Source organism: Talpa occidentalis, unplaced genomic scaffold, assembly GCF_014898055.3.
Source record: "Talpa occidentalis isolate TD23 unplaced genomic scaffold, MPIMG_talOcc4v2.1 talOcc4.5, whole genome shotgun sequence".
Classification (NCBI taxonomy): domain Eukaryota; kingdom Metazoa; phylum Chordata; class Mammalia; order Eulipotyphla; family Talpidae; genus Talpa; species Talpa occidentalis.
The window spans coordinates 139,609,804-139,635,414 of NW_023604861.1; the positions used below are offsets into that span (position 1 = coordinate 139,609,804).

Consider the following 25,611-nt stretch of genomic DNA (forward strand, 5'->3'; position numbering starts at 1 on the left):
TAAAAAGTAATAATTTTGTGCTTAGGTTTAATGTAAATAGTTGCTTTTTTTTTTTAAAGGTTTATTTATTTGTGCATACAAGAGCTGGGGTACAGGCCAGAGGTGCCGGGGCCGGGGCGGGGGAGAGGATTCAGCAGAGACAGGGTGGGGAGCAGAGCAGGCGGATCCACTGAAATCCACTGCTGAGGGGAGCAGCGAGGAGACAGGAGGGGTCACTGCTGCGCCCTGTGGGTAGCTCCCTGGCCGGGGATGGAACTCGTGCTGTAGAGGCTGCGGACAGCTTCATAGTGCTGAGACCTAACCCCTTGCAACACCAGGGAGGCCCTAGTTGCTATTTTTTATTTGTATCAAATGATACTATTTTTCCATTTACGATACTTGTACAAATTTCCTTTTGAAAAGTGTCAAGTAACAGGTAAAATAGTTCTCTATCCTGGTTAAAAAAGTGGAATTGTACATGAACTCTAGATGGCTGAGAAATGTGCTCTTGCAGATGTAGGCACCTGCTGTGAAGGAAACCCGACAGGGTGGGTCACACCGTCCCCAGCGGGCACCAGGACCCCGAGGGGCACCCGGGGAGGCTCAGAGGCCAGCCAGGGGCACCGGAGGTCGGCACTTTGGGTTGTTTTAATGTTCTCGGCGGGGCAGTTTACTATAAAAGGGAAAGGAACAGAAGGGCCCTGACATGGGGCAGGTTTGTTGAGCGTCCCGGGCGCCCGTGTTTGTCTCTGAGCCACGAACAAGCCACATTTGCACAAGCGATAAAATCTGTTGTTAATTAATTTTAATTTAAGGAAGTGGGTAAGGCGTAAAGTAAATATGGCGAGAAATGGGCCCCCAGACTGAGTCTAGTGTGGCGAAGGGGCGTGACAGCCACCCTCACCAGCCTGCCCCTCCGTCTCTGGTTAGCAAGTTGGCTTCAGAACAAAGGTCGTGATTATCGTATTTCAGATTAAGCCAGTTTGGCAGGATAACAAATATGGAAAATGACAGCTCAGCATCGAACGTCTTTACAAAATACTAGAACAAAAGGCCAAATTCAACTCTCCCTAGATCCTCCACGACGAGTCAGCATTTCTCGCCGTCCCCACAGGCCATTCTGCAAACCGAGTAAATGCCAGTGGCAGAGGAAGAGTTTAACAGGGCAGATATGTGACTTGAGAATTTCCCTGCTATTAACTCACTGTCAATCTTCAGTGAAACTTCATCTCAGGCCAAGGGAAGAAAAAAATCTTGCGACGGGTAGGTTAGTAAAATGGCAGAGTAAGAAGTTCAGCAGATTTTCTCTGCAAAAAGTAACGAAAAAGCTTTAGTAAATTGGCAGAAATAACAATTCCAGACCCCAAGGCTGAGCAGAGGCCCAGACAAGCTTTTGCTCAAAGACAGCCACCGGATTGCAGCACATGGCAGAGGGGGTCTCTGAGTTTCCCCCACCGCTGCCGGCCACGCATTGCCCCAGGCATGTTGCCGTGTGCCACGCGGTAGCCAGCACAGGGTGCTCGCACCCACAGAATGCCTGAGGTTGTGAATGTTGCTCACCCTTCCAGGAGCCAGGACCACAGAACCGAGGCCAGGCTGTGCCCAGGGGTGGAGTCTGCAGTGGGGTTTCCCCGCTCCTGATGCCAATCTTGGTGACACAGTAGTTCTAGAAAAATGTCTGTCACACCTGAGCCCAAACACACAGCCAAGGTGCAGGCTCTGCCTTCACTGGCAAGCCCCCCCAGACAGCCCAGAGACACTGCGGTGACTTGCAGGAGAGCAAACCGGGTGCAGCCAGCGGCGTGGGATGCAGGAGAATGGGGAATAAGCACAGTCCAGGCTTGGAAAACAGGCACCATTGCTGGCCAGCTGGTCACTGGCGTGGACTAGTGTTGAACAACCAGAAGAACAATCCAGGTGCAGAGCCAGGCTCCACGTGCTCAGAAAACTCAGCAACGCAGGGTCAGACGAGAATGAGTCTGGATGGCGTCTGACTCCGAGCATCACTATGAACTCATGCTTTTCCAATGTGTGCACAAATGTGTGCAGGCACAGGCGGCACAGAGAGGCAGCCCAGGTATATGAAGGTGCATGCAGGGATATGTGGGCACGTGCAGGTGTGGGCAGGTGTGCACACACGCGTGTCCTGGTTCTGTCCACCGAGAGTGCTGGAAGGGACGACCCTGAGCTGTCGCGGCTTATCTTGCCCACAGAGCCTGGCCTGTGAGTACCTCAAGGGCCACGCCAGCCTGGTGCCAGGAGGAGGAGCCAGGGCTCTTGAGAACAGAGTGGTCCCAGGACGGGCGGGGAGGTGCAGGCGAGCCTGGAGAGTGTGTGGTGCAGAAACCAAAAGCTGCTCAGAGAGGACATGGGATGCCGGGCGGTGGCGTCCTCCTGACAGGCCCGAGGGGCCGCACCTGGAATAGCCTGAGCACTGATGATGAGTAACAAAAATATCGTTATAACCACAAAATAAACACCCGTGAGCTCATATTGATGTGAATGATCAGAAAACAGATGAATGCTGGGGAGGAGCAGCTCTTGCTTACAGCAGAATTCCAGCTGAAAATAGAAAAGAACCAGGAGACATCAGCTCTCCGTCAGAGTGCCACGGTGACCATCGTGCGGGCCAGAGCCACAATGGACGCAGTCAGGGGTTGGGGGCACATTGTGCCTCAAAATGTCTGCCCAAGATGCTTCTTGATTACAAAGAGAAAAGCAGCACTGCAGTGGTGCACCCCAGCCCGCAGCACTGCCGCCACGTTTGGCGCGATGTTCAGGTAAGATGTGGAGGAACAGCATTCAAAGCACCTGGCAGGGGCTCTCCAGTAGGCTCCCATCACGAGGAGGGTCTTGCCCCCTGGGCATTATTCCAATGTCGCCGCATTGCTTTCCCACACGGAACCCGCCGCCTTGGCAGGGTGGCCCCGCACTGTTTGCCTAAAGGCTCCCACGCTTCTGAATTCATACAGCTACGTGCCGTGATCCAAGAGAAACAAAGACGTTTGTTTAAATAATAATGGCTAAAAAAGAACTCAAGTACAAATTAATTTTTTCCAAAGAGTGAAACTATGTAATGGGACATTGGTCTGTCTGGCTTTGCTCTCACTTATCTTTGCCAGACTAGCTGGGCCTCCTGGCCCTCTGGGGAGGTGGCAGGCCCTGCCCGGCAGCAAGGCCAGCACATCCCGGTGGCCACCTGACCGCCGGGGCCAGCAGCAGAAGCAGAGATGCTGGGGATGCACACCCAGAGCCAAGAACCCCTAACTCAGAGACACCTGCGTGAACCAGCATCACCCGATAAACACAGGTTGGGGAGAAAATTCCTAAAATTCCTTTTTTTTGCCTCCCCAAGTTAGAAAATGTAAGCAGTCAGAGGTTGGCTAAAGGGGCTCCTGGAGGCTTGCAGCCCCAAGAAGCAGGTCCTCGTCTCCATGCCCTATCGACAGCTGCTTTGGAGGAACCAGGAGACCTCCAGGGGCTTCTGGAAGCTTTGTAGTCAGCCCACAGCTTCACAGGTGTGTGGTGCGGGGCCTTGGCCTGCAGACCTGGTGCCTCAGGCCTGGGTGTTGTGGGGACGTCCTGGCTGCGGGGAAGATGGGCCTGGTGGTGCCATCACAGATCATGGAGCTGCAGGCGACCAGGTGAGGGGCATGTGGCCTTTGTGGCAGGTTTCCAGGCACAGAGCCTACGGGCCGTGCTTTCCCGCCAGGTGTTTTATGGTCCGCCCGCCTCCCCGCCGTGGCCTCGGGGCTGGCATGGATGCCTGAACTCACGGCTCAGGCTCCACCCCACCGAGCACAGGTGACCCAGCTGTGATTGACTGGCCCCAGCTCCCTCACAGGTCAGGCAGGATGACGGGGCACCCTTGAGCCCCTAACTGGCCCCTCCTGCCCTCCCTTCTCCCCTGAGCGCGCTCACCGAGAGAAACGTGCAGGTTCCTTCATTTCTCCTTTGTCAGGACACTCCGCTTCTCTCCAGCCCACGTCCCCCTGGGCCTGCCTTGCCCGGCCACCACAGCAGGCGGTCCTCCGGCAGGGAGGCTGAAATGCCCGGTGCGGGCGGCTGGGGTGCAGGCTGCTCAGAGACCTGGGTACCCTCCGCCTTGCTCCTGCTTGTCTGCAGAGCGTGGTCTCAGCTGGGGGAGCAGGCCTGCAGGACTAGTCAACATGCCAGCACTGGGCGCCCATCTGTCAGGAGTTCAGGTCACTGGGTGGGGCCCTGGGACTTCACCTCGAGGCTCATGCCTTAAACATCAGCCCATCTCAGCCCCAGGCCCATGGCCACTGCCGTCTGCTTGGCAGACAGGACCCCCACAGACGCCCGTGAGCGCAGCTTCTCTGTGTGACCCCCTCCAGGCCCCTACTGGGTGACAGGCTCAGAAGGGCCTGGCGGTGTCTGCTGAGCATTTGCTGGAGACATGCCCTACCCCGTGGAGCCTGAGGCAGGCGGTGCCAACCCCGGACACTTGGTCTCCTGCACACACCCTGGGCAGCGAGGGGCTGGTGGGTCAGGCACCGCAGGAGACTGGCAGGTGACAAGGACGGCATGGACGGCATGACAGGTCAGGCCCCCGAGGGTCACCCACCGGCCGCAGATGGCGGTGGACATGGGCTGTGTCCCCGTCTTTCTCTATGGCTCTTGCTGTGATAAATGAAGGTGACTGCAGACTTGCCAGCTGTGTCCTCCGTACACATGCCACTCCAGGCTCCGTGGTCCTGGTTTCCACGATTGCACCATTGCCCGCATGGCTGCCGGATCCCCCAGGGTGCGTGGACTCCACGTTCCTCGGCTTGTGACGGTCTCCTGCTGGCTGAGGGGGTGTCTGGTCGTGGCTTTGAATGGTGGCCGCACCCCCACCCCCTCTTTCCAGGGAGGGCCAGGGAAGGGCCAGCTGCAGGCCGGGAGGCTTGAGCCCAGCAGCCCGGTGCCCGCTCCCACCAGCCGCAGGTGGGGGCGCCTGTGCCACGTTGGGCTCACGTCTCCAGGATAGGCCGAGGCCGGGGTGGCTCTGAGGCCGCGGCCAGGCAGGCTGTTGTCTGTGCCAGCTGGGCCGGGGCTCAGCCTGCTCGCGCTGCGAGTCTGAGGGGCTCTGGGATCCTTGAGGGAGGCCTTGAGGAAAGGCCGGAGAGGAGAAAGCGAGGTGGGAGAGGGGGCTGAGGGGCAGGAGGCAGAGGATGAGGAGAAAGAGCAAAGACGGGGCTCCCCGGCCCGCTCCTCGCCTTCGCTCCCTGTCCTCTGCCGCCCGAGCAGCCTCCTGGCCTGGCTCGCCCGCCCACCCCTGCCGTGCTCCTACCCCGCACCTGCCGCCGCACCTCTCGCTGCACCTTGGTGCTCCGCACTCCTCTCCGGGCGGACGCCGGCCCCGCTTCCCCAGGCCCCACAGCCCTGCAGCCCAGGGGCAGGCGCTGCTATTTTAATGACAAGAAACTTTAAGCTCCAAAAAGCAAGTCCATGCTCCGAATCCCGGGTTGTGGTTGCGGGCTCGCCCCACCTCCGCTCCCGCGCAGCCCCTGCCCCCGTGACGCCTGGACGCCCCTCCAGACCCGGGTCCCCAGGTGCCCAGGGCTGACGCCACGGCCTTCCTCTGTGGACGCAGGCCCACAGGCCGGCCCTTGTGCCGTCTTGACCAGACAGAATGTTCGAGACTCCACTCTGAGCAGCGTGTCGGTGTAAGGGTGTCTGCTTTACAGGCGTTTAGGAATTTATGACTCAGCGGTGAGCACCAGCGGGCTGTGAGCCTCCAGCCCAAGAAGGATTTGTTTTTCCAAAAGCTGAGAAAGCCCAGCTTGGTGGGGATCCAGGAGTGCAACACCCCAAAAAGGACTCTGGCATCTGGGAGAACTTTGTTTACACGACACTAAGCTCCAAATGCCCTTAAACTCCAGATCCGAGTTCCACGGGGAACTTGTGCAAGAAGCTTGTTTTTAAAGAAAATAAACGATGTGACAGGTCTGTTGTATATATATTACAAGCTGGACTGGTGAACATTCTACTTAACATTTAAAAATCTTTAATTAAGACCTCCGAGTACAGAAAGCTGACATAACAAAAATCTATCAAAAATCTATAAAATCTAAACACACTTCCCAGAGGAAGGAGGCACTGGGCTGGGGCCTGAGGCTGCAGGGCTGGGACACCCTAAGGGCGGCCGAGCTTCCCCAGGGCCCTCTGCACTGCTGCCACGGAAGCCGGCCCACAGCACCTCCATCCATGGAACCTCGGCGCCACTGTGCCATCTACAGAGTGGGGTCTTTGCCGTGAGGGCCGTGAGTGACAGGTCACTGCCGCCCCGCAGCCCTCTGGATGGCCAGACAGCGGTCCTTCTTCCTGAGTGGGCTTCCTCCTTCTGCTGATCACTCCCGTTATATTCCCAGGCTTCGGGGGCACCTGGGGGCCTTCCAAGAGGGCTCCTCGTTGCTACCTTGGCTCACCAGTGCTGGTGTCTGTGGAAGGACAGGCCAGAGTGGGTGGTGACGGCTGCCTTCCCAGCACAGACTGTGCTGCCTTCAGCAGACAGAGCCCCGGAGTCCAGCAAAGCATCTGGATGTGGTGAAAACCAAAGGCAGTCTGCTGAAGGAATGTTAGGTTCCCTTCATGTCTCCCCAAAGCTCGCCGGTCCACCCTGCTCTGTGGCCGTCCAGTTTCCCTCTGGTCACCCCCCTCCACCGTTCTCTTTCTTCCTCGGGGCGCACCCCAACCTCACCCCTTGCCAGCCCTGTGGCAGGGCAACCCCTTCTCCCATGCACGGCTCCATGGGAGGTGGGAGCCCAAGGCCTGGTGCAGCCTCGCTGGCCAGTGACTGCAGGGAGGCTGTGTCTGGAGTGCCCCAGGTGCTGAGAACCAGGCTGCTGTCTGGGGGTCCAGCTTCGGGACCAGGGGCACCCTTGGGGGGCAGCTCCAGGGGACTGTGCTTCCTCTCCCCGGAGAAGACACTTGGTATTTCAGGACAGTTCTTTCCCCCAAGGACACAGCTGCACAGGGCATCAGGGTGGGGTCAGCATCAGAGGCCGAGCAGACCTGAGGGCGGGTCTGAGGCTGGTGCGCACCCTGAGAGACCCCGGGTCAGCGAGGTAGGGGAGACACAGCCGAGGTTACCTGGAGTGCCAGGCGCCGCGGGCAGCAGGCAGAGCTCCCCGGGACAGGGCACAGGCAGGTGGGAAGCAGAAGAAGTCTCTGCGCTGCCACGAAATAGGGTTTACAGGCTTCGTGCTGACATCGCAGGCACTGCCTCTCGGGGAGCACGCTCTCACCTCTGAACCCATGCCCCTGTTTTCTCGGCCTTTGCTCAGGGCAGATTCTCAAGGTCTGATTCTTGGAAGCGAAATCTAAAGGAATTTATTGTTTTATTTATTCACGTCTTTCAAACAGCTTGGAGTTGCACGCCTGCACGCTGGCAGCGCGTGGGAGGCTGCAGGAGGCTGCAGGGAGCCCATGCTCTCAAGTGACGATTCTGGGCCTGTTTCTTGGGCTCCAGGCTCGAGGTCCAGCCCACGCGGTCGCTGCTGGACTCTCAGCCGAGGACCGGCGTGCACTTGACTTGATGCACCCCCCATTTTGTCTCACACCCCCCACCCCAGTGGCGATGGCCGCCCCAAGCCTGTGACCAGCCGGAGTGCGTGGGCATGGACAGCAGGCGCTGAGCACGGTCCCGCCTCAGGGCAGAGAGAAGCTCCTTGTGCCGCTCTGTCCGCCTCTCAAGCAACATCTCGCTGATGGAGTTGTGTTATCTTTCTGTCCAGCAAAACGGCCGAGAACCTTCTCAACACTTCATTTCACTCACTTGCAAATATGACCATGACCCCGCGGAAGCTGGAGCCGAGCTCAGCCCCACGCCCCTGGAGAGCCAGGAGCAGCGTTTTCTTGATTTCAGTCAGAAGCTTGGAGGCTGCTCAGGAGCTGTGAGGGTGCACGTGGCCCTCTCTGGCCTGTGGGTGTGAGCACGAAGGGCTCACTGGCTGCCGGACCCGCAAGAACTCCCCCACGCCCGCCCGTGCCTCTGGGCTCTGTGGTCAAGGAAGCTGTCATAGGTGACTTTTTGAAAAATATAAATTTTGAATATGGTACTGAGCCATGCATTAGAGTAAAAAATACTTTCAAGTATTTTTAAAATTAATGTCGTGAGCTCCACGAGAACCTACAGAGGTGGCAGCTCGAGAAACGCCTCTGGCAACGCTACTGGGGACACGAGTGCTGTTCCCGCCAGCAGGGGACACAGGCCCAAGCCCCTCCATCGTCGCCTGCCCTCGGACCAACAGATGTAAGACGCCATCGCGTCGTGAGAGTAAATGGGAAAAGTGCGAGAACTATCTGGCCTCTAATAAGTGCTCACAGCGGCATCTTAACTGATATTAACAATTCTAACAATTTCTAATTCTTTAGACTATTGAGTTTGTCTCAGTTATCTCCTAAGCTACGTTTGAAGTTGAAATGGTCATTCTGCCCTCCGAATATTTGTAAAAATAAAATTTATCTTGGGCCTCCCCTGGTGGCACAGTGGTTGAGCGCTGGACTGCGAAGCTGCCGCAGCCTCTGCAGTACCAGTTCGATCTCCGGCCACTGGGGGAGGGTCCCACATGGCGCGCAGACCTCTCCTGCCGCCCGCTGCTCCCCTCAGCAGTCTACTTCGGTCCTTCTGCCTGCTCTGCTCCCCGCTCTGGCTCTGGTGAATCCTCTCACCCTCCCGCACTTCTGACTGTACCCAGTGCTTATATAAATAAAAAAATAAATAAATCTTTAAAAAATAAAATAAAATAAAATTTATCTTATAATTGTCTCTTCTTTGTTTTCTAAGTTTCTTGGGAAGAAAATACAATGAGGAGTTTAAGAGAAAAAAATCGTTCCTGAATATTTCTGACCAAGTCAAATTACTTTCTGTCAGGCGACATCTACCCTGTCGCTTAGAATCAGTGTTGGTGTCAACCCTGCACTCTGGTGTGGGCGGGAGGGGACATGGGCACCTACCAGGTCTGGTCTGGCCACAGGTAGAAGGGAGCAGGGCTCCAGCCCTGTGCCTGGGGGGACCCCTGTGAGTGAGGGGTACCCGGCAGCCGGAGGGACTCTCCTGCAACTCTGGAAAGTCCCAGACTGGGAACAAATTTGGCTTCCTCATCTCAAAAATAGAGAAACATTTAAAATACAAGTATGTATCTCATATAATCCACCCCATGAAACAAGTGTTCCAAATCTGGTTTATAGATGAACAGAATTAATAATGTATGTAACTAGATAGACTTTGATCAAAAAATGGGATGAAACCAGATATCTTGTCCTATATGTTGCTTATTTTATTCACATTATATTATGGACAAGTTTTTAAAGAAAAATGGAATTTGGGCCTCCCCTGGTGGCGCAGCAGTTGGGCGCTGGGCTGCAAGGCTGCCTGCAGCCTCTGCAGCGCCGGTTCGTTCCCCGGCCGCCGGCGAGAGTCCCACAGAAAAAAAAGAAAAGAAAAGAAAAATGGAATTTGCTAAATAAAATGTTACATTCAACTGAATTTCATTTTTCTTCCTGGGTATCTTATAGTACAATATCTCTGCTGGTGAGTCCTCATGGATAGGCCGCTTATAATCCTGGGACTTAAAAAGAAATTCTGCTCACCTAACACAACTGTGGAGCTGAAAATCTTAAGTCATATATGCAGATACTGTCTCTATATAACTCTAAACACTTGGTGATCTGGAAGCATTCCATGTCTGAGGGAATCTATTTTTATTTTTTGAGTGTGCAGATTCCATTGGATTCTCCGGGCTACTGCAGGAGTGACGAGTGATGACTAACCACCGAGGAGCACAGAAGTCTCGGTCCTGCCTTGCCAGGTGGTGTTGGTTTTTGTGGTACGTTTGATTTGCTTTCAGGAAACCATAAAAAGTTATCAATACTGCTAATTTCTTAGCAGCTCCAATCTAATACTAAAAGTCAAGATGAATTAGGGGTGGAGAGTCTCTAGTATTTGGATTAGTTGACAGCTGACCTGTAAGTCATTACTTTAAAGTACACACCAATTACATGTGTGTATAACCAGCTTTTCAAACAAACATGGCCTCTACCATTTCCCTTAATTGCAGGAATTTCTGTTAGTGTAATTCCTTTCGACAGCCAGCATTGGTTTCTGTCAGCTCATAAGTAACCTCTACCTTGAAAAGTTTATACTATTCCTCTGTGGACACTCTCTCACCAAAAGAAAAGAAAACAAAACTTCTTAAAGTGTCACGTGCCCAATCCAATCGCCAAGGAAAGTTTACATGGTTTCCCAAGAAAGCACAGCCAGGTGGCTCAGCCGCTGACTAACGACTGCAGAAATGTCTCGAGGAGCGAAGGCTTTGCAAAGGAAACCAAACAACAGCAGCTGGGGCCAGCCCAGAGTTCAGGGCGGCCTGCGGCGTCTGCACAGAGCCAGAGGGAGATGGTGCAAGGAGGCCCTTTGCAGACACAAGATGCCAGCTCCGGGAGTCGGAGGCAGGGGTCAGTCATCACGTGTTGCCCCCCCTCGGGCCTCCAGGACTGGATTCCCTTGAGTGACTTGTGGTCACGGCAGCACCTCCGGCCCCCAACTGCCAAGAAGTCATTTCCTGGAAAGGGGCTTTCCTTTACCACCCCGAGGGCGCCTGCGGCGCACACTGGCTCTGCGCTCTGTGTCCTGTGACGCTGCCTGTGGGCCCCGACCGAGACAGAGGCTCTGGATACCCACTCGCTATTTACCCCAGAGACAACCGCCCCATAAGACCCCGGGAAACACCCCACCACGGACGCCCATGGGTGCAGTCAGAGCAGGCAGCCTGTTTGTCCCAAGACCTCATCAGACACACAACCCTTGTATGGCGCCTATGGAGCCAAGACAGCGGCCAGGGCCAGGCCCCGGGCGCCCCCCTCTGCCCTCTGCCCCTCTGCCCTCTGCAGCCACATCAGCCTCTGCTTGGCCTCAGGGCTCCTTGGCCCCACTGGCTATGGGCAGGGGGTTTGGGGGGGTGCAGCCCAGGGAAGGAACTAGGGCGGCAAACCCCCAGGCTGGCGCCCCACTGCACCCTACACCCGACCCTACACCCTACATCCTGCACCCATGGGTTGCAGATTTAACAGTAAGAATTCTCCAGCACTTTTTAAACAACTTTCATAAAAAAGTTTAGAAAAATTGTTTCTGAAAGAAGCAACATCATCAAACAGTACAATTAAACGAGCAAATACCCGGCTGTGATGTCATCTTCTCTGTCTGATCTGGCCATTCTATCTCCACGAGCCTCGTCACCTTGTCACACTGCACCCCTCCAGTTCTGGCGGGCTCCCGCGAGGACAGGGTCCAGCCCCCCCTCCTGCCCTTAGCCGCCCTGGGCGCCGCGTGCGTCCTCGGGGGCCTGAGGCGTGGGTGGACGCATGCCCTGGGTGTCTCTCCTCTGCTCCTTCCAGGCTCAAGCCGTACAGGGAGCCTTTGGGTGGAGAGGGGGAGGGGAGGGGAGGGGGCAGACGGGAGCAGAGGCCCAAGGGGGTACAGGCAGCGAGGGGGGGCCTGGCCTCCCACCCCCTGCAGCCTCCCAGGGCCCTGCCCTCATGGGCACCAGGGCAAGGGTGGCGGAGCGTAACTTCCCGCTGAGCTCGCGCTGCAGACAAAACTGCCTTCCCATGTCCAGCCCTGGCCCAGCCCTCCCGGTCTGTGCAGCGCCTGGAGCTCCCCAGCTTGGCTCTGTCTGGGGCCTCTCACCGGCTCCCTCACTTTTGAAGGCTAGGTAGCTAGGTGTAGAGTTTTGGAAATTTTTCTCTCTCAGTGTCCAAGCTCACCAACTACCACCTTCTAGGCTGCAGTCTGTGATCTCTGGAATGGCTTCTGGGGCTGTGGTCTGTGAAGGTCACTTTCTCTTGCTTCCTGGGGAGCAGACGGCTGTTCCCGCGTCTTGTGCCATACGCGAGTTCCTCCTGGCAGAGCTTCTTGGGGCTCCTGGGCTGGGCTGCTGCTCCCCAAGCCAGGTCAGCCGTCCCCTCTCTGGGTGCTTGGTGTCCATGGCCAGCGCCCGGCGGTCCAGGAGCTGCCCACCCCCCAGCATCCTCTCCCCTCCATGCTGTGGCCCGGCCATCACTCCTGCTGGTCCTTGTCTCCACCTAGCCGGGCCTTTCTTTAACTCACTCTAGTGAACTTTAATGGTTTCAAAGTTATTGCACTTTTCAGCTCTAGAATTTTCTTTTTTGTTTTGTTTTGTTTTTCGGTTGGTTTTTTGTCTAGTTTTGGTGTTCCCATGTGTCCATACATCACCCACTTTCTCTGTTTCTGCTGTGGCGCTTTGAGCTCCCTGAGACAGCGGCCTGGCCATCCTCAAGGCCACATCTGCCGCTCCATCACCCTCTGATGGCTGTTCTCTGCTTTGTGTGGTTTCTTTTTACTAAACTGGACATTTCGACCTAATCACTTATTTGGAAAGCAGATTTTTCACTTGAGTTTACTGTGTGTGAAGATCCAGAAGCTACTACCAGGCAACGGACCCAAACCCCCAGAGGCTCCCAGCTCCGCGCTCCGTGAGCAAACACCAAGCTGGCTGTGAGTAGCTGGGCAGGAAGGACAGGGGGACAGAGGGGTGCAAGGAAGGAACCCTGGACAGGCACTGCCGGGGAGAACGTCCAGTCCCAGGGCTCTGCCCACAAGCGGCATCTGGGTAGGGGGTGTGGGTGCAGGGTCCGGGCCTGAGTCTGGGTCAGTCTGACCAAGCCCTGCTGCCTCCTGGTCACCGCTGACTACGTGGCCTCCCACCGGGAGGGGCAAGAGGCTGAGGGCTGAGGCCGGGGCCAGCCTCTCCCGGCTGGCACTGGGCAGAGGGAGGAAGATGCTCACCTTCCCAGGGTCTCAGTGAATAGCTGCTCTGCGCCCCTCCGCAGCCCCAGCCCCTGGCCCGGGGCGAGGCAGGCCCCTTTGCGTCCCAACCTGGGGTGGGGAAAGTAGCCAGGAGCAGTGGGGCCCAGGCAGAGGCCCTTTCGTGGACAGGACCCTGAGCTGGTGGAAGACAGCCTTGGTGGCTCCCCAAGGGGCGGCAAAGTCAGTGGGCTCTTGCTGCTGAACGGGGCCCTGCCCTGTGGGGACACGGAACTCGGCCACCCCGGTGTCCTGTGGAGGACAGTCTGTGAGTGGTGGAGCTGGATGCTCGCTGAGATTTCCCAGCAAGAGGCGGGACGTTCACCTGGACCTGCCCCACGACTTACAATAAAATGGGAGAAGAGGGAGCGAGACTGAGAGAATCGTAAGCAAAAGGAAAGCAGAATTGGGGAGGTGGAAAATTCCAGTGTTTATCTTGGGGCAGGAGGCGGAGGGAGCTGGGGTGGTGGAGCCGGTGCGATAAGGGGGTTGGTGTGGTGTAACTCGTGTGTTTGCTTGGCCACCTTGGTGCTTGGGCTGGGATGGGAACGCAGGTGCACAACGCTCGAGCTGAAGGGGGACAGAGGGGTGCAAAGAAGGAACCCCGGATTCTTAAAAGTCCAGCCGTCTGCTGTGAAATCTGCTTTACTCTAAAAAGCGGCCCTGAGACTCCTGTGGGGCCACCTTTGAGGTCCCCACAGCCGTGGCCTTCGGGGCCCCACCGCGAGTGGACTCCCCTGGCCTCCAGGAAATGGTGCCGCTGAGTCCCAGGGCCAGTCAGGGATACTCAGGCAGCTTCAGGGACAGTGCAGGCAGGGACTTCAGGAGAGGTGAGGAAGCTCCAGAGACGAGGGCAACAAATTCCAAAGGGGACTGGTCACCCCAGGACTCGGGGCAACAGGACGTTCCGGAACAAGGATGATGAAGTGCGCTGAGGTCAGGGCTGGGACAGAGACTTAGTTCTGGGCACAGAGCCATTAGGCAGTGAGTGAGGCCCCCGAGATCTAACCAATCCCGGAGACTGAGGGGCTTTAGAATGATCAGGGAAGCAGGTCTAGATCCCCAGACACGGCTCCACGCGGCTCCCCTGCCCCTCCCTGTCCTGGTCCCCCGCCCTAAGAGTCCCATTTATTTCTCTTCCTTTTCTCCTCAAGCTTTTTCATCTCTAAACAATCTGCCTCTTTGCTTGCCTGAGCGTCTGCGACATTCCTGCTGCGGCTTCGTGAGACACCAGCGGGGTGGCCTAGTGGCCGGGACTCAGCGTGGCCCCCGCAGCCGGGAGCCGTTACTGGCTGGGAGACGAGGCCTTGAAGGCCTGACATTACGGCATCAGTGCTGGCCCAGCTCAGCCACCTCAAGCCTTCCCCTGGTGCCTGGGTGTTGCTGCCCCACACAGTGCTGAGGACCCAGGACGGTGGGCTCAGTAGGCCACGGGTGGCAGTGCCCGGGAGCACTGTGGGTTGTGAGCAGGCTGCGTGTGGCCAGCGGCTGCTCCGCCTGCCAGCAGTGCCCTCCCTGGCCTCCATCTGTGTCTTCCAGAGAAGACTATGTACTTCCTCAAGGGCTAAGTAAATGATTAAACGTCACAGTTGTCTCTGAAAGTTTGTTTGGACAGGCTGATACAACACCCAGTTGTTAGTCACCGGGTCCAGACACTTCCTAGTCCTCATGATTCAGAGGCCCCAGCCTTGCCTGCCCACCACTCAGCACAGGTTTCAGCGAGTGGTGAGACCAGCGCGAGGCCTTGGCATTGTGCAGAGAGACATATAGACACGCGGCTGCAGCGGAAAAGTCACTTTCTGCAGCATTAACCCCAAGGCTGCGCACACCGGGCTCTGGCTCAGAAAGGACAGCTGAGCCGCTTGCTGCTCCGGCCAGCCCAGACACTCCCGAGCAGTCAGAGTGCTGCCTCAGTGTCCGGCGGGGCCTCCAGGGCTGCGAGGGGTGCAAGGTTGTCCCTGGAGCCCCAGGGGACAGCATGGCCACACTGCCCTGCCTCTCAGGTCCTCACCACTGCGTGGGCAGCACAGTGGGGCTCCCTGAAGACACTCAGCTGCCTCCTTGGGCCCAGTGGTCTCCATCCTCTGCTCCTTCTGGGGACCTCGAGAGCCGCTTCGGCAGGAGGCTAGAGACCAGGGCTAGCTCAGGAAACAACAATGGACATGACTGCCAGTGAGGGCTGAGCCACGAGAGGAAACGTTGATTGAGACAGCTTTAGTGAAGAGGCCTGCGCCCCCAGAAGCTGTGGAAGCCAGCGAGAGGGAGCAGGTGTGCACTGGACAGGCGTTTCAGCAGGCTCTGGATGAGCACGCTGGACGCCCAGGGCCGAGTGGGCCGCCCTGGCTGGGTGAGGACATGCGACTCCGCCACAACCACATGTCACATTTTTATCGCTTCTCAATTTCTTCCATATTCACGGGTCTCTGCTGGTTGTCTTGTTCTTGCGAGAGGCTTGGACTTGGATGCACCCCGGTCATAATGCGCCATGCAGTGGACACCACTGCGGCACTGGCCGCGTCCCCGGGCCTCCACGTGCTGCCCCAAGGCCTGCATCCCCAGGGACCCGGCCCCACCTGGAAGCCCCCCCGCAGCTGCCAGGACCCCTGAGACACCTCCTTCCGACTCAGGGGAAATAAAAGACCCCTTTTAAAGGTGACGTTCACTGAAGGTCCTGGAGGACAAGTGCTCCACCCCTGGCCGCACCTGGACCACCCCCGCTGGCCACCATGTCAGCTCTCTGGCCGTGCCAAGCATCTCCCTCGAAAGTCCACGTGGTCACTGTGTCCACTTTAATGGCTACAATCAGCTGAAGTGAATTGGTTAACGTCTCCCTAAACCCTGGCTCCTCTAGGCTGCCTTTCTAATTGCACAGTTCCGTCTCCACGTCATATACTGGAATTCACCAGGTTCTCAGCCTCTTCCACCCACAGCCACATGGCTCCCAGGCCCTGTGAGTGTCTCCCCTGCATGCATGCCTCATGCAGTCCATGGCATGACCCACACGTCCATGGCAGCATCACTGCCGTGCACTGCCGGGCTGGCAATGTCTGAAGCATACATGAGTGAAAATTCCTCCTTCCTTAGTTTATCAGTAATTTTTCAAAACACTGCTAACTGTTTATTCTTTTAAAAACAGTGTTAATAACTCATTTCATTTCATACGATATATGAAAAACTCGTTCCTTCAATAGAAAGCATAGCACTTTCGCAGTGTATGTAGAGCCGCACTCACAGCCTTCAAAATACTGTCCTATGTGCAGATCTTTGGATTTCTGAGATGTCTCACAGGTAATCTCACGGGTTTTCCTAGTCTTACAGTCTGAGTTCTTTTCCTCATTACTGTTTTTGCGTCGGCTGTTGCTGGAGCAGACGTCACTGGTGTTTACATGTCGCACGTAACTACGTAAGAGGGGCCGTATTTTAACACATTAACAAATACTTTTTCAGTTTTTCCACTCCCTACTCAGGAACACACAGGTTATTCTCTGCTCAGAGCTTCAGAAATGGGGGTTGACACAAGAGAAAGACAAACTCCACAAGGTATTTCCCCCATTTTGATCTCTAGAGTCATTTGGTGCACAGAAATTTTAGATTTTCATGGAGTTCAGTTTATCTGCTTTTTTGTTGTTACCTGAGACTTTGGTGTCATAGCTAAGAAATCATTGTCAAATCTAATGTCATGAAGTTTTTGTCCTGTGTTTTCTTTTAAAAGTTTTGTTGTTTAGAGTTCTTGATTTATTTTGAGGGTTTTTTTTTTTTTTTTGTACATGGAGTTCGGTAAGGGCGGTCACCTTTTTGCATGTGAATGTCCAGTTTCTCTAGCACTTTTTGTTGGAAAAACTGCCCTTCCCCTCACTGAATGGCCTTGGACCCTTGTCAAAAGCCCTTCCGCCACTCCTGCAGGGCTATTTCCAGGTACTCCGTTCTGTTCCGCTGGCATCCATGTCTGTCTTTGCACCAGCACTCAGCAACTGAGTGCTCCAGTTTTGTTCTTTCCGGGGATTGTTTTAGCTATTCAGAATTCTAGGGTGGGTTTTATTATTTCTTCAAAAACATCATTGGGATTTTGATAGGGATTACACTGAACTTGTAGATTGCTGTAGGTGATATTGACATTTTAACAACATTAAGTTTTCCAATCTATGACCTTGGACATGTTTCCATTTCTCTACATCTTAATATTTTTAGCAATATTTTGTAGTTTTTCATTGTACAAGATTTTCACCTTATTTAATTCCTATGTATTTATTCTTTTTGATGCCATTGTAAATTGAATATTTAGATTTTTAAAAAACATTTTTTTATTTATTTATGTAAGATCCGGGGTACAGACCAGATACCTGGGAGGGTGAGAGGATTCCCCAGAGCCAGAGCGGGGAACAGAACAGACAGACAGACGAAATACACTGCTGAGGGGAGCAGCGAGTGAGACAGGAGAGGTCTGCCACGACACGTGGGATTCTCGCAGGCCTGCCGGGATCGAACCCGCACTGCAGAGGCTGCAGACAGCTTCACAGTGCGGCACTCAACCACTTGCGCCACTACGGAGCCCCAGTTTAGATTTTCTTTTCAGATTGCTTATGTAAGTATATAGAAATGCAACTGATTTTTGTGAGCTGATTTTGCATCCTGGTACTTTGCTGAATTCACTTTTTCATTCTGACAGGTTTTTTTTAATAGAATATTTAGGGTTTTCTAAACATAAGGTCATATATGTTCTGCAAATAGAGAAAATTTTACTTCTTCTTTTCCAATCTTGATGGCTTTTATGTCTTTTTCTTGCCTAATTGCTTTGCCTACAACTTCCAGCAGCACCATGTTGAGTAGAAATGGACAAAGCAAGCATCTTGCCTTGTTCCTGATCTTAGACACTTGCAGCCTCTTACCACAGAGTGTGATGCTAGCTGTGGGTTTTTACATGCAGCTTTTGTTGTGTTGATGTAATTTTTGTGGGTCTGGTAATCCCAAGCAGTCTGTTAAGCCACCGTTTTTTGTTACCTGCAGTTCTACATTCCTTTACAAGGTCAGAACCGCCCTGTCAATTAGCTATAGGAGCTCAACCCTACAAGGTACATTTCAGATCTATCAAGAGCAGAAACCTGATCACCCTGGGAAAGGTGTGCATCTCAGGTATGACTGGGAACCCCCTGGGGCCATTGACCCTTGTCTGACAAGGGACCCCAAAAGCTGATCAGCTGGGATAGACGCCTTGTTGATAAGATAGAAATCATGGCTGGGGTGTGGGGCTTGATTTCAATCTCAATACAGAGTCAGCAAGCAGTTAAGAAGTGCCTGGGGGCAGACTCTGCCACCCCTGACCCTACAGAGGACAGAGCACATTTTCTAGCTTCACCTCCCTTTCCTGGCTGTCCTCCCCTCACTGATGCTGTGTGATTGTTCCAAGGATAAAAAGGCCAGGACCTTGTTCCTTAGCAGTGTCCTGCATTGTGCAGCGTCCATTTGTCAGTGCCGTGTCATCATCACCAACAAAACAGTTTTCTTAGATTTCAAGTTTGTTTGTGTGTTGTTGTTTTTTTTTTTTTTCATGGCCATGAATTCTGTCAAGTGCTTTGTTGCGTCCATTGCTATGGTGGTGTGTGTTTGTCTCCCCTTCCTGCTGGTGTGGCCCTTTACAGTGATGGAGCTTATATGTTGGCACATCCTCAAATGCCAGGAGTAAATCTCACGTAGTCACGGAGTATAAATCTTTAGATACACAGCTGACTTGTTTGTTTGTATTTGTTGAGGATTTTGCTGCAGTGCTAAGGGATATTGGTTTGTGGTTTTATTTTCTTGTAGTGTCTTGGTCTGACTTTCTCTTTAGAATCACGCTGATCTCACAGAATGAGTGAGGAATTGATGTCTCTTCTTCAGTTTTGGAAAAGTGTGAGAAGGATTGGTCTAGGCTCTTCTCTAGATGTTTGGTCAATGATACCACGACACCCAGAGCTTTTCTCTGTTGGGAGATTTTTTTTACTATTGATTCAATCTTCTTACCAATTAAAAGTTCAGACTTTCCATTTCTTTGTGCTTTAGTCTTGGTAAGTTTTGTGTTACTAGAAATTTACTCAAGATTGCTGCTATGCTTGTGCTGTTTTTAAATTTCACAGAGTCATTTCCCATGCCTGAAGTCGCTTGTGGAAGCGTGACTGATGGCCCACCATGGGCACAGCGATGCTGCCTGTTCCCCTTGCTGCCCAACATGCGTCTGCAGTGAACAGTCCTGGGGCAGAGCTTCTGGCTCACAGGCTTCATAAGCATTTTACTGTCCTGACCAAGTCTTTCTGGTGATACCAAAAAGGAAATTGGCTCAAAGTTCAGGCAACTGTGGAACCAAGCTTAGCCAAGGTTTCGCCATTTTGTATATCCTCCACCTTGATATGTTAGTCCTTGTACAGCCGCATTCCGGAGATAGTTTTGACAGTCACAACCCTCACTCCACTTGGTGACGAAAAAGCAGACCACCCCAGCCGCCAATGAGGGCAGTCCTATCCATAAATGGGACAGCATCACTAACTGTCCAATCAGTTTGAAACTATAACCGTGTGCGCCAAAATGCCTTTGTAGTAGCCAATGAGTAATTGCCAGCCTGTTTCAAAACTCGCGCCTGCTTGTGACCCTATAAGAGACCCCTGCTTCCTCTGTTCGGGGTTCTCGACCTCTGCCATTGCATTGGTGCGTGTCGAGGGCCCGGACTCGAGCCCGTAATAAACTCCTTTATGTTCTTGCATCGGCTGTCTGTGTCCTTGGTGGCTGCACTGGTCGACGTTGGGCACAACACAACCAGTTGAGCAATGAGAATAATTTATTTACACAATTCTCTTATCTTAATACTCTAGTTCCATTTTTATAGTGAATTATCTGTTTAATAGTAGGGGAATTACAGATGTATATATATATATATATAATTAATTTTGCCTAAAAGCTATAACTCTTAAATGCAACTCTATTTATAGCAGGTTTACTTTTATTTTAACATGTTAATATTCAGGTGAATTCACTAATCATATTTGAAATGTGATAGTTAATCACACCCATCATCATGATCAAAACATTAAAAGTTAACATCTGCTGAAATTTGCTCTGGACCAGACCCCTTGCTAGCCCCTCATGTGTCACCTCACTGGCCCGAGCGGGCAGCCAGGATGACCTCTAATTCAGGAGGAGCAAGGGGAGTGTGGGACTTGTGAGCTTAGGGCTTCCAGGAGGCAGAGCCCAGGCCTGACCCTATGCCTTTCAGGCTAAAGTTTCTTTAATGTTCACCAGGAAACAAGGCTAAACTATAAAATCGGTAATTGTTACAAAAGGACAAAATATATCCTGAGGGGCAGTCACGGGTCCAGAGGAACAGGCTACTAATGCTGGGCCCAGAGGCCCGGTGGCTGAGTCCTGGCTTTCAGGCTTGCCTGGCTTGGGGAGCTACAAACGAGGAGGAGATGCCCCTCGGGACTGCGCAGTCCCAGCCAGTTTCCCCTCCCACTGACAGGAGGCGAAGCCTGAGTCCCCACCAGCAAGCCCGGCCTGGGGGCTAGTGGCCAGGCCAGGTGCCACCCTCTCACCTTGAGGCCACAGCCCCTCCCTGGCCAGCTGACTCTCTCCTGGGGCTGTGGGGGCGGGGGGAGACCTGCTTCTGGGCTTCTACCCTTGACACAGGGTGTGGCCGCACAGGGACTAACATCCCAGGCCCAACTGACAGCCCCCCCACCCCAGCCACTGAGGGGGTCCAGACCCACACCTGCTGGCCCACTACCCTTCAGGGGTCCCAGGGCCCTGTTCTGGAAACAGCTCCCAGGCCCAGCTCCGGCCCCGGGCGGGCTGCTGGGGGTGGCTGGCCGGCCAGCGCAGGGGGTGAGTGGGCATCCGCCTCGGGGGTGGACGTGTTGGGCGCCGTGTCCAGCCCTGGGAAGAAGGGGATCTTGGGGGCGTCTCTGCTTACACTTTGGGACGCCTGAGCAAACCCGGCCCTGAGCCGCCCTCCCTGCCCCACACGGCGCGACGCAGCGTCCTGGGCCGTCTGGTCCCACGGAGGGGCCCGCAGCCCTGAGTGCTGGGGTCCGGCTCGGGGCCGCCTGGAGCTGCCCGGGCCGGGGGCTCTCCCGACCCCGAGTGGCCCGTCCTGGGCGCGGCTCTCTGCGCCTTCAGACCCTTTCCTGGCCGGTGTGAGCACTCGGGCGCTCCGGAGCGACGGGACGGGAGCAAAACTTCCAGGCGGCCGAGGTCGCTCTAAGGATCCAGCGGCTGAGACACCTGCGGGGGGGGGGGGGTCCCCGCGCTCCGGAAACGCCCGAGCCGGAGTCGGGCGGGGCGGGCGGGGCCGCAGGTACCCGGAGCCCCCGCCCGCGCCCTGCCCGGGGTCGGCGCCTCGCGAGCGGCCGGCCGGGCCTCCCGGGGCGGGGCGCGAGGCGGGAGGCCGGGCCGGGCGGGGCCGCAGGTGCGCGCGGGCGGGCGGGGCCGGGGCGGGGCCGGGGCGGGCCGCGCCGCTCGGGACTCCGGACCCGGGCGCCGCCCCGGCGCGGCCGCACCCGCGCGGACTCCGGCCCGGCCCGGCGGGGCGCAGACGGCAGCGAGCCCGACCGCCGCGCCGCCGCCATGCGCGCCCTGCCCGCGCCCCGAGCGAGCGCCCCCGGCCCCGGCCGGCCCGGCCCCGGCCCCCGCGGCGCCCCGCAGGAGCGCGGTGGAGCGGCTGGCGGCCGACCGCGCCCGGTTCCTGCGGGGCCCGCGGGGGCCGGGCCGGGCGGCGGCCCCGAGGGCGGCGGCCCCGCGGCGGGCGAGGGCCCGGCGGGCGCCCCCGACCCGGTGCCGCGCCGCGCCGTCGCGCGGAGGCCGCTGCGGCCCGACTCGCTGCTGCTGTACCGGGCGGCGGGGCGCGCTCGCGCGGGGGGGACCCGGCGCCGGCGCCCGCGGCGGCCCCCCCCGGCCCGGCCCGCGCCCGCCGCGGCCCCCCCGGCCCGGCCCGCGCCCGCGCGCGACGCCTTCTTCCGCTTCTGCGGCCTGGAGCCCGCCGTGGTGGACGCGCTCGGCCGGGACAACTTCGCCGCCGCGTCCGAGCGCGCCGGGGCCCGGGCGCGCAGCGCGAGCGTCGCCACCTCCGACAGCGGCTTCTCCCGCCGCAGCGGCGGCGACGCGGGGCCGCCGGACGACGAGGAGCCGCCCGGGCCGTTGCGCGCCGCCCCGTCGGTCGTGGAGAGGAACGCGCGCATCATCCAGTGGCTGTTCACCTGCCGGCGCGCCGCGGCGGCCGACCCAGGTGGGCTGGCGGGGCCGGGCGGCCCCGGTCCCGGGGGCGCGGGGGGGGGGCGCGGGAAGACCGGCCCGGCCTGTCCGTGGGCGCGGGGAGAGGCGGCCCCGCGCGCCCCGTCCGCTGCCGCCCCCAGCCGAGCCGCTCTGGCCGGTTTCCTGGTAGGGCCGGCCGGGCCGCCCTGCGCGCTCTTCCCAGCCTCCCTGGCTCCCTGCAGCTGCCGCCGCTCACGCCGGGCCGGAGCTTTCCAGGAGGGCTGCCCGGGCAGCTCAGTGGACAGCAGGGCCGGTCCCGGGCTCTGGGCCTCAGGGCTCCCGTACCGGGCGGAAAGGGGCGGTGTCCCCGCCCGCAGCCTGGGCGCACCCAGGGCCCGTGGCTCGGAGCGGAGACTGTGCTCTGCGTCCACCTCCCCTTGTGCGGACATGCTCTGTGGACCTTTGAGGGCGTGAGGAGAATTCCAAGGCAGCTCTTCTCCCAGCTCTCCAGCGCAGAGCGAGCTCCGCGCCTTTTCTCCCTCACCTTCAATGACAGCATCCAGGTTTCTGACAAGCGCCTGCGAGGGCGTTATTTCATTTGCCCTTCAGATGAGTGACTTGAAGGCGGTGTCCAGCCTGGCGTGGAGGGGCCCCTGCACTGGGCCTTGCTGACCACGCTGCTGCCAGGGAGAGGCCTGGCAGGTGCGCTGAGGCCTGTGCTTCAGTCCTCCTCGTGGTTTGTGGGGTTTATCCGTTCGTTTCCCACTAAGCTAGAAAGTGTAAGGCCCCACAGAAAGTAGAAGGCAACCGAAATCCAAGTAAAGCCACAATCGAGCTTGCATTCTGCGCAGTTGTGCTGTGGGGCTGAGGCGAGGCGGCGGCAAGGGCTTCCTGCAGAGCGGCCTCCAGCGCGGCCAGGGCTCTGCCGAGCAGGTGGTGGCCTGGTGGTTAGAGCCCCGAGCGCAGGGGAGGCCTGGCTGGTGTGACTAAGATGGAGCTTCCGTTGTCCATTCGCCGTGGCAGGTGGTTCACGACTTTGTATGACTCCGCGGAGGCGGTCACCCGTTTTCACAACTGGACCAGGAAGGGAAAACAAAAGCCACGTGTGTTGAAGTGAAGAGTGACTCTTGGGGCCCCTCCTCGGTGCCACAGGCTGGAGCAAACCAACCCCCCCCCCCAGTTTCTTCTCTGAAGAAGAGCAAGGCCTGGCAGGGAGTGACCCCCACAGGCATCCGGTGGCTTAAGCAGGTCCTGGCCGACTGTCCAGCTGGCCCTGACCCTGGAAATGGTGGGAGCGGGGACGCTGGCAGCAGTTTCTCCCCAACTTGCTGGGGTGTTTGTGTTGGATGCAGATGAAGCAAAAAATGCAGAAAATTTGAGATAAACAAAAGTCTGCTCTCTAGGCAAAAAAGATATTTTATATGGAGGTTTTTATTTCCTCGGTAGATAGCGATATTATAAATCAAAATTGCTCGTCCAGAATTCAATAACAAGTTCATAAGAGTAAAAACGCTTTCAGCATGACTGGTGGGGTCTGCAGTGCCCCTGGGACCTGGGAGCGGCGATGGGGTCCCTCCACAGCCCCGTTTCTCCGAATACAGTTCTCAGAGCCCGTGTCCAGCCGTTGTGTGTGGTCGGCCTCCTGTTCTGGGCTCATGATAATGCAGCTGAAACTTTGGGATCCCCGCCAGTTGCTGATTTTAATATTGTTATAAAAGATTGGCGACTTGTCCCTTGAGTAAATCTGGGATAAATGTTGTCATTTCAGAACAAAACTCTCAGCCTCCCACTGCCGGCTGCATCTCCCGCCTCACCCCTCGCCCCCTGACGTGCAGAGCTGTCCCAACTGCATTTTATGAAGAGGCCACTGAGTGACCTGAAGCTGCCCACCCTGTCTTCTGGCCGACTCGTGCCTTTTTTTTTTTTTTTGAAAGATTTATTTATTTATGCATATAAGAACTGGGGTAAGGGCCAGAGGTGCGGGGGTAAGAGGATTCACGAGAGAGAGTGGGGAGCAGAACAGGCAGACTGACTGAAACACACTGCTGAGGGGAGCAGCAGGGGACAGGAGAGGTCTGCTGCGCCATGTGGGTCAGCTCCCTGGCTGGAGATTGAACTCGTGCTGCAGTGGCTGTGGATAGCTTCACAGTGCTGTGCTTAACCCCTTGTGCCACCAGGGAGGCCCCTTGGCCCGCACCTTTTAGAGATAGTTATGTTCATTCTCTTTGCCCTCAAGTATTTGACCATCTGCCTTGTTTTCTGTCTGTTCACCCCACTGTGGTGTTTAGCGCTGGCCTCCCCAACATCCCAAGGCACCTGCTCTGCAGCTGTGAGCGCTTGGAGGTGAACGAAGCTTCAGAGGTCTAGAAAGAGGCCTGCAAGGAGACAGTGCTGGTTCTGTCAGAGAAACTGTACTACAGGCACCTTTACTGTCAACTTGTCTTCAAGCTTTTAAATGCAAAAGGAGATGTCTTAAAATGCAGGAGTGTCAGTTCCTGCAGGAACCACGTGCAGAAGCATGGGCGGATTGCTGTGGACTCGCCGCCTTTCCTTGCTGCTCCGGAAGCGAGCTGTCCTCACTGCCCTGGGTGCCCAGGCCCGGGACCCCATGGAGCCCCCTTCAAGGATGCCCAGGTCCCTTCAAAAGAGCCAAATGCCCGGAGACAAGGGAGAAGACGGGCCTGGATGCTGCTCGGAGGCTTCCTCCACTGGTGCACCTGCCCTCTCAGGCAGCAGAAGTGGGGAGAGCTGTCTGGGAGTACTTCCAGGAGCACCCCCGCCTTCCTGGCCTGCTGACCAAGAGGTGCCAAGATGACACCTCAGTCAATTAAAAAAAAAAAAGAATCTTAAAGCTAGCATGGAAGTGCTGGCACTGGCCGGGGCCGCCTGCCTCACCCCGTTGTTTGGACCTAAGCTCCGAGGCCCAGGAAGTATGCAGGCTGGTGGGGCAGACACTCCATGGAGCCTCCCTACTGGGCACCGCTGACCCATAAACCGTGGGGAGGCTCCAGCCCACGACTGGTCACCCCAGCCACGAGCACTGCAGAGCCCGTGAGGCCGCAGGGCCACCCCTTGGCTGTGGATGCTGCAGGCACCACTAAAGAGATGCCAGAGCCAAAATGCGCTCCCCAAGCCCACCCCTGGTGCCCAGCAGTGCCCTGAGTTCGCGCCTGCACCTGGCAGGCTCCTGTGAGAACCTCGGCAGAGCCTGGCCAGGGTCACCTCTCGCTCACCCCACAGGCTGCGACCGGACAGGTCCCCGCAGTGTCCCCGGCCAGGAGGAGGCTAGCTGGTCCCGCATCCCCAGAGCTGGCTGTGTGTTTCCATGATGACCCCCAAAGAGGATCTGCCCCCCAGTCAGCTCTTTCGGAGTCACCACGTTTGGCCAAAATACATCTCTTTGAGGACAAAGACGGGGTTATAAAGAATGTGGAGGGGAAAGAAGGGGGTTTTTCAAAAATATTTCAAAAAAAAATTTCCCCAAAAATATTTCATAAATCAATTCACTTTGATATATTGTATTTGTTTATATTGTACATTTTGATGACTTTTGCTGTGAGCTTAGGTCTTTGAGTTTAATGTTTTAT

General features: G+C 56.3%; 1 protein-coding gene across 1 annotated transcript; it reads left to right on the forward strand.

The window, feature by feature from the left end:
• The first annotated feature begins 2,751 nt into the window (after nt 1-2,751).
• On the forward strand, nt 2,752-25,611 carry FAM110C (family with sequence similarity 110 member C). The gene is given in 6 exon segments (XM_037526913.2): nt 2,752-2,759; nt 3,540-3,623; nt 21,479-21,552; nt 21,555-21,670; nt 21,764-22,058; nt 24,313-25,611. Coding segments are annotated over 6 exon segments (636 nt in total). The 3' UTR covers nt 24,372-25,611.